The sequence below is a fragment of the Dromaius novaehollandiae genome, chromosome 7, assembly GCF_036370855.1.
Source record: "Dromaius novaehollandiae isolate bDroNov1 chromosome 7, bDroNov1.hap1, whole genome shotgun sequence".
In the NCBI taxonomy this organism is placed as follows: Eukaryota; Metazoa; Chordata; class Aves; order Casuariiformes; family Dromaiidae; genus Dromaius; species Dromaius novaehollandiae.
In genome coordinates, this window is record NC_088104.1 from 37555520 (window position 1) to 37567780 (window position 12261).

Genomic DNA, 12261 nt, shown 5'->3' on the forward strand with positions numbered 1-12261 from the left:
TCTTCCAGGTCCTCTTGTAATGGAAGAAAATGGAGTTGATCATGATGTCACTATGGAAAGATGCAGTGACTTGTTGGTAATCAACTGTAGTAGTACAGCAGAGTCAAAAAGAGATGATCGGATTTTTAAGGTGAGATCTGAATGTCTTATCATTGTGGATGCTTTCTTTCCATCCTCTGAATTTACAGTATGATATTTTGTCCATATGTGTATTTTTCTCTTGATACTAATACAGCACGTCCTTTTACAAAGTACAACAGTTACTTACCTCGGCTTCTTGCATCATATTTGGACTGATGAATGTCTAGATGTTGCATGTAACTAGACAGCTTCGTAATAATGGTATTTAGTAGATTCTGTTGTAGTGCTGAAGAAATATGTATTTGTATTGTGTTAAGAAAACCCTATATTGAAAGAATGCTTGATGATGTGCCTGGGAATAAGAGAGCTTCAGAACAGTTGAAAATGAGGTCAAATTGCTTTGTGATCGTATGTGTGGAAATAGGAAGCTGAGGATAAAGGACACTGTCTAGCTACCAAGGGAGGGGAGTGTTAAGTGTCTTTTTTATCTAACGTTGCCAGGTATTTTAGAAATATTTCCACGTATAAATGTTCTTGTGCTAACTACTGCTAACATAAAATATCATTCAGGTAGTGTTTGTTTTAGTAGTGTGCTCATGGCCCCTATACTACACAATGTCTTTAAATCAACCAGTGCCAGGCATTCATCGCTGCTGCTCTTGTGTAGTTTACAACAGTCAGATATAAATCCTCCCTGCTGAAACTTCAGAAATTTTGAGGATGTTATTTGGGCCAATTCTGACGTTAATGTAGAATTTAGAAACACTTTCCTCACTTTTTGGATAGGTGGTTTGCAAATTTTTTGTTGCAGTAACATCAGAGTTGGTTATGTGTTTGCTGCAAGAGATGTAACAAATTGCATTCCTCCTTGCACTGGCCAAGTGGCAGCCTGATATGATATCCTGCACAAGGGCTGCTTATTTTTCATTATTTTAAAATGTTTAATATTTTGCATTGTCTGAGTTTGAAAAGGACAGATATTTGTGCTTAAGCTTTTAAACTATATAAAAATGGAGAGTGCTGTAACAACCCAGTTCCACAAGCTTGATGAGAATAAGCTCTGAGTGCATATTTTTTAAGCGATATTAATAAAATCCGATTCTTGGTCTTGCACTATATAAATTCTTTCATTTGAATTTGTTGTTTTGTGCTGCTTGTGTTTCTTTTGCAGTGAAGAGTTAGGAATGCATTTGTTATCTTACAGAGATTTTTGTCTTCTTACCTAAATGCATGTATGTGAAAGCTGGGTAGAAGAATATCTAGGATTTCTTTCATTGTGAAATTGAGTTGTTGGATGTTTTAGGGTTTTGGTGTCTTTTTTAACCTTTAGTTCCTAGATGGACTCAAGTTTTTCGAAGTGATGAGCAATTTTTGGGAACAGATTGTGGACACAAGGCGTTTTCTTTCCCCTTAGTAGAGACAGTCTCTACTAGGAAGCAGAAATGTATTTATATTTTCAACATGGAAATGGAAAACAAAAACAGAACTGCTAGTGTTAGTTAGGAGCTTCTTGATCGGAAGGAAAGAACTCCCTCTGAGAATAAAATGTAGCATGCCAGTTTTTAAACTTAATTTTTTTTTTTAAAGCAGAAATTACAACTAGGGATTAAAGTACATTCTACTGTTTTTCCTCTTTGAAAGCATCTAACCTGCATGGATTCCAGGGAACCCTCGTTTGGACAGAGTGACTCCCCCGCAGCCTTGCCGATCACAGTACGCGTCTCGGGTGGTTCTCCGACCTCGGCTGTGCCTGTGCGGCTGTCCCAGCCACATCCTCTCTCTGCAGAGGAGTTCCACCTGGTAAACCCAGACGGCCAACCTCTCTATGAGCTGCAGTCGCTGGGAGGGCCGAGTACGCAGATGGTGAGCATGTCTGAAACAGAGCAGGTGTTGCATTCACGAAGGAGGAGGCTCTTTGAAGGAACTTTTTATGTGGTGCTAGTGTGTTGTAACAACTGTTTCACACTTTGTCTGTAGCAACAAGGTGAAACTTTTCAGTGGTTCAGGTCATGCCCTGGTGGTTCTTCCCCAAGTAGCCAAATCCTGACTCCAGCTGTTACTAATTTTATTAAATAACAATATCATGCCTTTTGTCATTATCAAGCCAGGATGTGATTGTGCAGTGAGATCTCATACTTTTGCCACTGCTGCTTTCTTTATATTCACTATATTGTTTTATAGTCTCTCTCTGTTTTTTTGGAATTGTGACATTAGCAGTAAGTTTACCCATGAAGGCCCTCCTTTTTTCCAAATTAATTTCCTTAAAACATTGCTTTGTAGTTCTTAGCACTTACTTTATAAAAAGATAACTCTTTCACCTAGAGAATTTGTTTGGCATGTATTGTACTGTTTTTGAAGACAGCTCACCCATCTAAAGCATAAAAAATTAGAAACAAGATTATATATCATGTTATCCTAGGTTTAGAACGTTGTGAACAAGTCTTTGATACTTACGGAAGTGTTCACCATAAAGGGTGGTTTATTATGTTTCCAAGAATGCTAGGCAATTTATTTTTTGTTTTTTAAAGTCCTGAAGCTTCTCTCCTTTCTGCTTCTGCATTAAAGGATGCCCGTTAATGTCAGTTTCTCAAAAGTGAAGATCAACGTTTTTATATTTTGTGATTAATTCTGCTCATCCATGAATGTGGTTACAGTGAATCCAATGGTGAATGGTTTTCAGGTTTTTTGATAGCTTTAATAATGATGTTCCAAGTTTCACATAAGTATATAATTCATTGTACAATCCTGTTAGTTTTTTTCCTCTCTGAGTTAGAAGGCTATTTTAAAAGTTGGGAAGTAGTTTTAAGAAATTGACAATAAATGTACCTTTTGCTTGTATTATGTGAAAACAAATTAGCCCAAAGCTCCTAGTTCCTTCTTTCTTGTTCTGACAGTAATCAAAACTAGTCATGCTGTGTGGTAATCACCATATGTTATAGTGCCATTCATCTTTTTGCATGGTTGCCTTACAGATGATTGTTGCCAGCCATTCAGAAAATGGACAGGTGCTGCATGTCATTCCTTCTGCCCAGCCAGGAATGGCCCAAGTGATTATTCCTCAAGGACAGCTTCTGGATGTGACCAGCACACAGGGTGAGTTTAACCTGTGGGAATAGAGGGTGTCCTGTGACTGAACATCCTGCATGACGTCTCTTTAAGAACCTGTTGTATGTATGCTTAGTGAATTCTTAGTTAATTTTTTAAATTTCTTAGTTAATTCTTTCCTTAATTTTTCTTAGTTTCCTTAAAAAATAATTACAAAAATACATACTTACTGAATTTGCCTTCCAAGTACAAAATCTGCTGTCCCATGTAACATGTTTTGTGTTGGACAAAAAGCCTTCTGAAATAAGGGTTATTATGCTTGCTTTAGATATGTGATGGGTTAACTGGAATATCAAGCACAAAGCTGCTTCTTGTCTTATTTACTGTTAGTAAGGATATTTATACTAAATCAGAAAACTTTTTTTTTCAGCTTCGAGTTATTTATTTCACTCTAAGTGAAGTAGTTAATTCAAGTAATGCAGCACAACAGTTAATGTTTTTTCGGTCTTTTCTGGAGACCACTGATGATGATAAATTTTTTGTGAAGCCAGAAATGAATTATTTAGGGAGAAAATCAGTTCCCAATGAAGAAAATGAGCTGTACCTTTTATTTCATTGCCAATCTTTTGCCCTCATTGTGTTAAGTGTCACATTTTAAGCATGTGATGAGATGGACAGCTGCAAACACAAAATTTAAGGTTTCCTTTAGGAAAGGAGCATAGTGAAATCTGAAAGATGACTGTTCATTTGCAGGCTTAGCTGGATGGCTGAAGGCTGTGTACTAGTTTACATTCGCAGAATAAGATTGGGAACTGATTAAGCTGTGACATCTTGTCAAACTTGCCAAAGTTTTTTTTGAACTGGTTTTGCCTCTTCCGGATAAAATTCTCAAAATTTGAATGAGTTCTCAAAATCTGAGTGCTAGTTCAGCTTTCCTGCAGCTTAAATGCCCTTAGATAAGACTAGAATCGTGACGCTGGGTAGACAGAAAAAGGAGTCAGAATTCAAATCATGATCCAACCTTTTTTCACTTAAGGTTGGACTATGGTTCATGACCTTCTGTTGAAAGGCTTGCTTCTGCCCTAACCTGGCATCCTTCCCTCCCTCTCCACCTTTAACTGTAGGGGGGAGACCACACTTCTGTTACATTATAATCTTAGGTGACTTCAGGCTGACTGTGAAACTTTAACTTACTGAAGAATTGCAGCTACTTTTTGTGGGCAGGGAGTTGAAATGCTTGCAAATAGTATTTTTGCCTTCCCATTTTTTTTTTTTAATCTTACCTGAGTCTCCGTGTTTGCAAATAACTCAGTTTCACGGTATTTGAATCCATGTTCTGCAACAGTGCTGCAGTTTTCTTTTTTTTTCCTAAAAGCTTACTGTGTAAAAGGCTTTTTAGTTATTTGATCTCCTTTATTTTTAAAAGACCATTAGGAAAGCTTGTCAGTGGTTTACTACAGAGACTGAAGGGGAAAGAGAAGGGGCTGCTAGCCCTTGAGTTTCACGTGTCTACAGCTGGTGGAAATGCGTGAAATGGCATGGGGTTCAGAGAAGAGCTTAGTCTCCTAAGAGCATGTCCACGTAGAAGGAAACAGCACTCCCAGTTTTGAGCCTGATTGTGTTACTCTGAGGTGCACACTCGTGAATCTTCTGGCACAAGGTTTCTAGTAGAGTGATTTCTGCACTGAGTCAATAGCTTTTTTCTCTTTTTGCCCCCACCTCTCTCTTTTGGGATGGGAAAAGAAGCTTTCATAATTTAAGGGGAAAAATCCAGCATCTAAAGAGAATTTTCTTTTGTTTGTGCTGAGACCAAAATATCAAATGTTTGCTTTCACAGTTTTTCACCAAGTTTTTGTTTAATTGCATGTGCCAGTTTCAATACAATGGTATTTGTTAGCTTATGGATTGCTCCCTATTATCAAAAAAGGCTAAAACATTTGTCTTAACCAATACATTTACATTTTCACGTAAATAAGTTCAGAAAAAAAAAGGCTGAATGATGCTGAAAACCAGCGCAGGCAGTAATTCTTTCTGTACTGTTGGATCTATGTCTTTGCTGCTTCAATTTCTTTAGTTGTGTAACAGGAGTAATGTTAGTGACTTGTTTTGCCTCAGTTGAAAGGATTAATCTGTGTTACCTGCTTTGATGAAAAGAGTCATGTATGTGCTAATATGCAAATGTATTGTTTAGGAGCAGTCACTTACCATATGTTACAGGTGTCCCTGCACTCTTAGACTGTAGATAAACTTACTCTATTGACAGAACTGGGTAAGGGAGCAATTCTGTGTGCTGGTATACAGCAGATCTGAAGGATGGCAACCTCTAATAAGGGGTTGTGGTTAGCAAAAGTCTTAACTCAGTTCAGGTAGGCTATAACAGCATGTCAGATTCAGAGACCAGAGGCTTATTTTTACTTACTTAGGTGCTCTTTAAGTACAAAACAGTACCATAATCCCCTTTTTTCTTATGTAAAAGCAAACAGTGTGTGATTTGCAGCTGACTAAAACAGTCTTGCAATGCAGTATGGGTTTTTGGAAATATAAAGCAGATTATTCCCCATGTTCTGATTATTTGCTTTGTCATGGAGGGATGCATTAACAGTAGCAAGATATAAAAGTCCCAGAGTATAAACAATCTTATCAAGTTTATGTTCATATTTGTGCCTAGACTTTATCAGGATTGATTTGCAACTGTTGAACTTCTTTGTAGTTTGTCATATAGAAATCGTCTTATTTCATATGCAAAAACTCTTACTTTTCTGACACACGCAGTTTCATTGTAGCTTGTCATTTCCCCATATTTATTCAGTTATTAACCAGGAGGATATTTTGTTTTTTGCAAAGATGTTTCAGAAGAGAAGTGCGATGATGGGAACTTGCAGACGGTAGCGGTGGCTGCTATAGGAGACAGTACAAGCAGTTACATTCTACATCCACATGCATCTCTCTCTGTATCAAAAAGAAACACCACCAGGTAGGTCAGGAGTTAAAATGATTAAAAAGCACTTTGACCTGCTGGTAGTACTGCCAGTTTTTTATGCAGTTTGTTTTTGCAACAGTTACTACAAAATTATCACAGAATCTTTCAGTAGAGGTTAGGTTCCTTTAGAATTAGTGAACAACGGGTAGCCTACTGTGTTTGCAGGGAGCATTTGTCTGTGACAGAGCAATGGAAAGAGCAATTAAAGTGCCTGAATTCCAGAGAAAGTTGGATATATTCTGACCAGAACAACAAGTGGGCATTTAAAGTAACACAGTGAAAATTACTGAAATTACTCCAGATAGATGCTGGTATTGCCAATAGTTGAAGATGTTTCAGTGAAGGAGCCACAGGGAAGGCAGAAGCTTGAGGGCGTAGAGTTTCTTGTATCAGTATATTAAAATCTATAGGACACCCTCCCGGCCACATACACACCCGCAAAGGGGCAGAGGGTGGGCGGATCTTAAGTAGAGTGTAGAAATTAGTTTGCTAGGTAGAGACTGTAATATTTGGCCTTAATAGGGAGAGCCTTATCTTTGTTCTTCAGGGAACTTGAAATTCCTTTGATTAAAATCTATGAGAAAGCTGCTGCTAACTGTGTTTCAGTGGAACAATAGACAAACAGATTGATCAGTGACCTTTCTGAAGTTAAAATAGTTTAGTTATGCTTTTCTTCTCTTTGATATCCACCTGATTCTATCACAATGCTAAATGATGCCTAGTATTTTAATCAATATTCTGGGATTCTTTTCACTTAAAAAAAATAGTTTTGTGGTCTAACTTCTCATTGATTTATGCTCCTTTGAAATCAGGAGGTAGAAGAAATTAGAGTAATCTTAGCAATATAGCACAAATCACATATATTCAAGAAATATTGAAAATAAAAAGCAGTTTGTGAATGGATGTTGTGCATGTAATTTGGATATGTTACGAAAAAAACATTCTGAGAATGAGATGTGTTTGAATGGACAGGAGGTGGTGTACACAGGTTTTGGAATGATAGTTTCAGAACTGTTAGGAGCAAGCATTGTCTCCGCCCCAGAGCTTAAGGAATGGAGAAACTAGGTATTTACTTCAAATAGTTGTTGGAACTGTTTTTTAGTAATTTAAAATATACTAAAATGTGCAACATTTGATATTGGTTTTAACCTCAGCATTCTACCATCTGTCTGAGTAAGAAAACTATCAAGATAATCAATTGGTCCATTTTACCAGTGTTTCAGCAATTGTTTTCAGGAAGTAATACTGAGAATACTTAGAGGTCCTGTTGAACACAGAAGACAGTGGTGTTTAAAATGTTGATATTTACAGTGAATTATTTTGACAATGAAGTAGAATATGGGGAAAATCAAACCGGGGTTTTCAAGGCAAGTTGATACAATGTCTATAGTTTTGTCATATGCTGTAGGGGGTATACATAATGTACTGATTTGATATGTTAGACTAAACTATTGCTCTCCTGGCTGTCTGTATAGATTTTTATTGTATTATATTTTTTCAGGCTAGTGGAAGATCCCTTTCCTATCCCTGTCCAGCCGTTGCCCCCAAATACACCTCCATGGGCGCGCCGTCTCAGGAACTGTGAGGTGGGCTGCAAACAATTCTGACTTGATGGTTTATTTCATCTAGATCATCACACACTCAAAGGAATAATTCTTACAGTTGTAGAATTTGCATGTTTTCAAGCATCCTGGTTCTTATGAAAAAGCACTGGTATTAGCCCATTTAAAAATGTAAAATGCTATAGGATCCCTTCTAATGCTAGAATTAGTGACTACCAAGAGCCCCTGAAGCAAAAATTGTGCTTCTGAAATCTCTTGATTCTGTACAGCACTGGAAGAAGCTACTGATTCTCAGAAGCCTGCTGGCTTTTACTGAGCAAGCTGCTTTTTTATTGCACTAGTGATCCATTAATTAAAGAACAAAATTCCTTTCATGGCCTAAGTCTGCAATGGTTCACATTACTTTGTGTTGTCCTGTAGAAACTGAAAAACACTTGTCAGGGTCTAGTCTGGGACTTATTAGAACACCTTAATGTTAGTGTTTAGGTAGAGCATTTATATTTTAGATACTCTCACAGAATTGCTTTTTGTTGTGGCAGCAAGGTTACCTGTGCTGCTTTCCCCCCCACCCCCTTCTTTCATCAAAAATTCTGTGGTAACAGCTATCACAGATTTTTTTTTTTTCCTTCCTTGAGGTAGCTAACACTTGCTTTAGGATTTTTGCACATCTAATTTTGGAGAGGGAGATACTTTCTATTTAAAAAGGTTGTTACCCTTTTTCTGATTACCTGCTGAAGATCTGTAAGATGGTCGTCTTTTGCTGTGAGTTGTACAGATGATTCACCATCCGGAATGGAGAACTTGCGTATTTGGTGCCTCTCTTCAACCCTATTGTGTCTTTTGACCTAAACAGAGCTTCCTTTTTATTTGTATATTGTTAGATGTCTGCAGAAATGTCCTGATGACTGTGATGTCAACAGCTAGAATGCATCATAAATCATTTGAAGGAAGGAGGGGGCGGATTGGAAAGTTCTTGAGAGGTCATCTACTCCATCCTCCTGCAACCACACTCTTCCTGATAGATGTTTATTTGGCTTGCTCTTAATACCTTTGTGAAGGAAAATTCCTTATCTCAGTAGCTGGTTCACCTCTTTAGATTACCATTAGAAGGGTTTTCCTATCAGCTTGACCACTGATAACTAGAATTTTCAGTTGCAGGGCTTTGAGAATGAATTTTCTTCTGTATCCACTTTTGAATAATTTTAAAATTAACTGAATATTTGAATCTATCCCTTCCTTATTATATACCTTTCATTTTATGTAAATGGTATTGTGCACTATTATTCGTTTAAGAGGTCAGAAAATTAGTAACATTATTATATACGTTTAAACATTAAGAGGTCAGAAAATTAGTAACATTAGTTTTTCCATGCTAAAGATACTGTTTGAATTGCTAGTTAGGTATTTAAGATGTGCAGTATGTGTAATTTGAGTGTATCAATTTGAGTATGGATGCCTTAGCTTTTTCCACATTTTCAAGCCTGGAAATAGAATCCTTGTTCCCAATGCATATGGGCTAGATGATTAAACAAAGGATGAATAAATGAATCACTTATTTTATATGGCTGATTAGCTGTTAAAGTTCGGTAAAATGTATAGGGTTATACCCCTGAGTGTAAGGTTATTACTCCTGTTACTGTGTTTTTACCTCTCTGTGACACATGCTTTCATGTTTTAACATTCGTGTAATTTATCTGAATCATTTACTATTGGCTTTATTTTATAGGAGGACTTGTATAAGGGTCTGTTTGGTCTATCTGAGTCTATTACACGCCTTCAGAAATTTCACCTGCTGTGTTTAAAACTCATAGCAGCAGCGCTCAGAGTCCTTATTCTTAAGGAAAAGGAGATCAAAATATTGTCTCTGTTTAAAATGGCAGTTGTGTTCTGAGGATATAAAGATCTGTCTCTGCTATTGAGCAGAGCTGTTGCTTGTATGCATTATTCCTCCCTGTTCCTTTAAAAAAACAAAGCAAACTTTGTTTTGTTCCTGTTCATCCTGCAGAGACAACCCGTTCAAGGAGGAATGACCTGAACTCTGTTCCTTCTTGTGGTGTTATCAGCAGGGCTTTGCTGAGTTCCAGTCAGTTTCACAGGGTAAACGCACCAGAGACTGCTAGGCTGCATGTGCAATTTTGTGGGCACAGACTAGAGACAATGGGATTTGAGGTGTCATTTATCTTTAAGGGTGTCTATGTATGTCTTAGAGAATGTTTTATTACTGGTAACAGGATAGCGTAGCCTAATCAGTATTTGGAGATCTGAGTTAGAGAAAATGCTTTGCCTTCAGACCGAACATGCTTGGTGCAGGTAAATGTGGCAACTCACAGTTCCACTTTCAGTCACTTTCCGGAATAGAACCAGACTTAAACACTATGGAGGTCTGTGTGGATTTTGCAGAAGGTACCAGTACTTGAAGCCATGGCGCAACCTGTATACAGTATTGCCCACTATATCCCTTGAGAAGTTGACTGAATTACAGACCAGGACTGAACTCTAAGGGTCAATGACTCTCTTGGTGGTCAGGCACCAGCAAACACAGAATAGTAAAAGCTGCAGCTGTTCAAAATTCGCACTAAGCTCTGCGGTTGGTGTTGGTTCCCCAGCTGCCTTGAACTATTCTGCTTACATTTGCAGTGCCTAGATAGCATAATGCCTCTCTCATCCTGCTGCTGTTACTTCACTCAAGCAAAACTGCAGTCTTGATGTGTGTATTTTAGTGTAGGCTTTTACCTCCCCTTGCTGAGATGAGGTCAGGGAGAGAAAAGTAATTCCTTCTTTTTTGGCTTGAAGTAAGGCAGGGTCAAAAGGGTAGGAGGGAATACAACTGCTTCAGGTAATTACTTTGTTAATAAAATGTATCAATTTTAAAAATAAGTTATTTTCTGTAAATTGTTCTGTAACCTACTTAAAAAGTTCTCAGTGATCTGATCAGAATGGTTTTCCAGCATGTCAGCATGCTGAACTACAGCATGATTAGAAACTGCATTTATTAATTAACTGTGCAAGGCTCAGTTGATTTATTTGTTTGGAGCAGATAGCCACACTTACTTGTCCATTTGTTCATACTTGGGAAGCTACTGGAGGTTGGAGATCCTGACACCTTTTTTTTCCTCTGGGAAAGTGCTCTATTTTGTGTGTAAGTGAAGCCAGAATACGAGACAGTGCCCTAACGAATGTTATTAGTAGTTTTATGATGCAACAATTTAATCAGTCTTCTCTCATCTCCCTGGAATAAGATCAATGACCTCTTTATAGTGACAGGTAAAAGGTTTGGGAAGAGAAATGCTGGTTACACAGTATTCACTGGGTGAGTTGGTATTGCAGTTGCTTCACTGGGTGAGTTGGTATTGCAGTTGCTGCTGTGATTGAAGAGAAGCGTGCAGCCTTGTTCTTCTCAGGCTCCTTTGCTTCTCCTGGATTTCCAGATCAACTTTTGGCCAGAGGTGCTGTTTACAACCTCTGGCTAAACAACTGCCAGCTTTTCTTCCTGGCCATAGCTGTGTGAGTGCAGCGTGTGTAGACTTTGCGTAGCTAGCTTGGGTGCTGGAGCACTGTAGTTGCAGTGGAGTGAGCTTAGCTGCTGTGTAAGCAACTGAGGTCTCAGTGTGACTGACGCAGCTGATGCATAACCCTATGCTTTTGGGCTTGTGCTGGCAGCAACACCATGCCCACTTCAGTTGTTCTCTCTTGACTTTTGTTTTTGCTAACCACAGACATTTTGTTTATTTCAGGTGACTATGAGGCACCTTTATGCAGCTGTCATTAATATATTTGTGAGATATGGTAGATATTTATGAAAAGCTGCTGCTGCTTTTGTTGTCAGTACTATTTAAACATCTGGCTGCTATGTCAGCGAAGGTGGCAAAATGGATCTGTCAGGTTACTGTCCTCCTTCCCCATGTGTTTGTCCCATGGTTATGCTGTAAAACTGAGTTGGCAGACCGCTCTGTGCATTACTGTCACCTGCTTGGTCAGCCTGGTATCCTGGACTGCAGCTGAATAGTGAGCATGGGGTTCTGAATTCAGACAGAAAGCTCATCTCTGTCCCAGTACTTTCACTGCTCAGTGACTGGCCCTGGTAGATCAGCACTGGACTAGCTATGATGGCTCTGAGTAGCTAAACAGCTGTCACAGAGGGTGTTGCAAAGTCAGTGAGTTGTTTGTGGTTTTTTTCCTTTGAGTCAGGTTTAGATGCAGTTTTTCTGGGCTCGCTCAGTTCAGTAGTATTCACTGAAACCCTTGTCAGTTTGCATGTGGCAAGTCTCCTGGGTTATATTCTGAGAGTGGAGCATGCTGTGGAACTTGGGAGGGGAATTACATGAGACATTCAATTCAATGTTAATACACTAAGCAGGTGAGGTGGTTACTGTTGGTATGAGCAGATATATTCTGCCCCAGCTCAGTGCGGTGTGTGTGTATGGAAGTAGATATGCTTCTAGCACTGAAGATCTCCATGGGAATCAGGTGAATATGTTCGCTTAAGATGACTGTGTCCATGGTGACTGCAACTAAAGTATGTGTGGGGGAAACAACAGGAGTGGAATTATGTCATATAAAAATTAGTGTTGGCAGTAACTCTGTAACCTTTTC

General features: G+C 38.5%; 1 protein-coding gene across 6 annotated transcripts in view; it reads left to right on the forward strand.

The window, feature by feature from the left end:
• Positions 1–12261, forward strand: part of CARF (calcium responsive transcription factor) — a 37627-nt gene that overhangs the window by 5489 nt on the left and 19877 nt on the right. For 5 of the 6 annotated variants that reach the window (XM_064515216.1, XM_064515217.1, XM_064515212.1 and 2 more), the window contains 5 exons: positions 9–130; positions 1723–1944; positions 3054–3174; positions 5971–6100; positions 7608–7692. In XM_064515216.1, coding sequence (XP_064371286.1) covers positions 20–130; positions 1723–1944; positions 3054–3174; positions 5971–6100; positions 7608–7692 — 669 coding nt within the window. In that variant the 5' untranslated portion in view covers positions 9–19. The remainder of the gene's footprint in view (positions 1–8; positions 131–1722; positions 1945–3053; positions 3175–5970; positions 6101–7607; positions 7693–12261) is intronic. The other variant, XM_064515215.1, reaches the window with a different exon arrangement.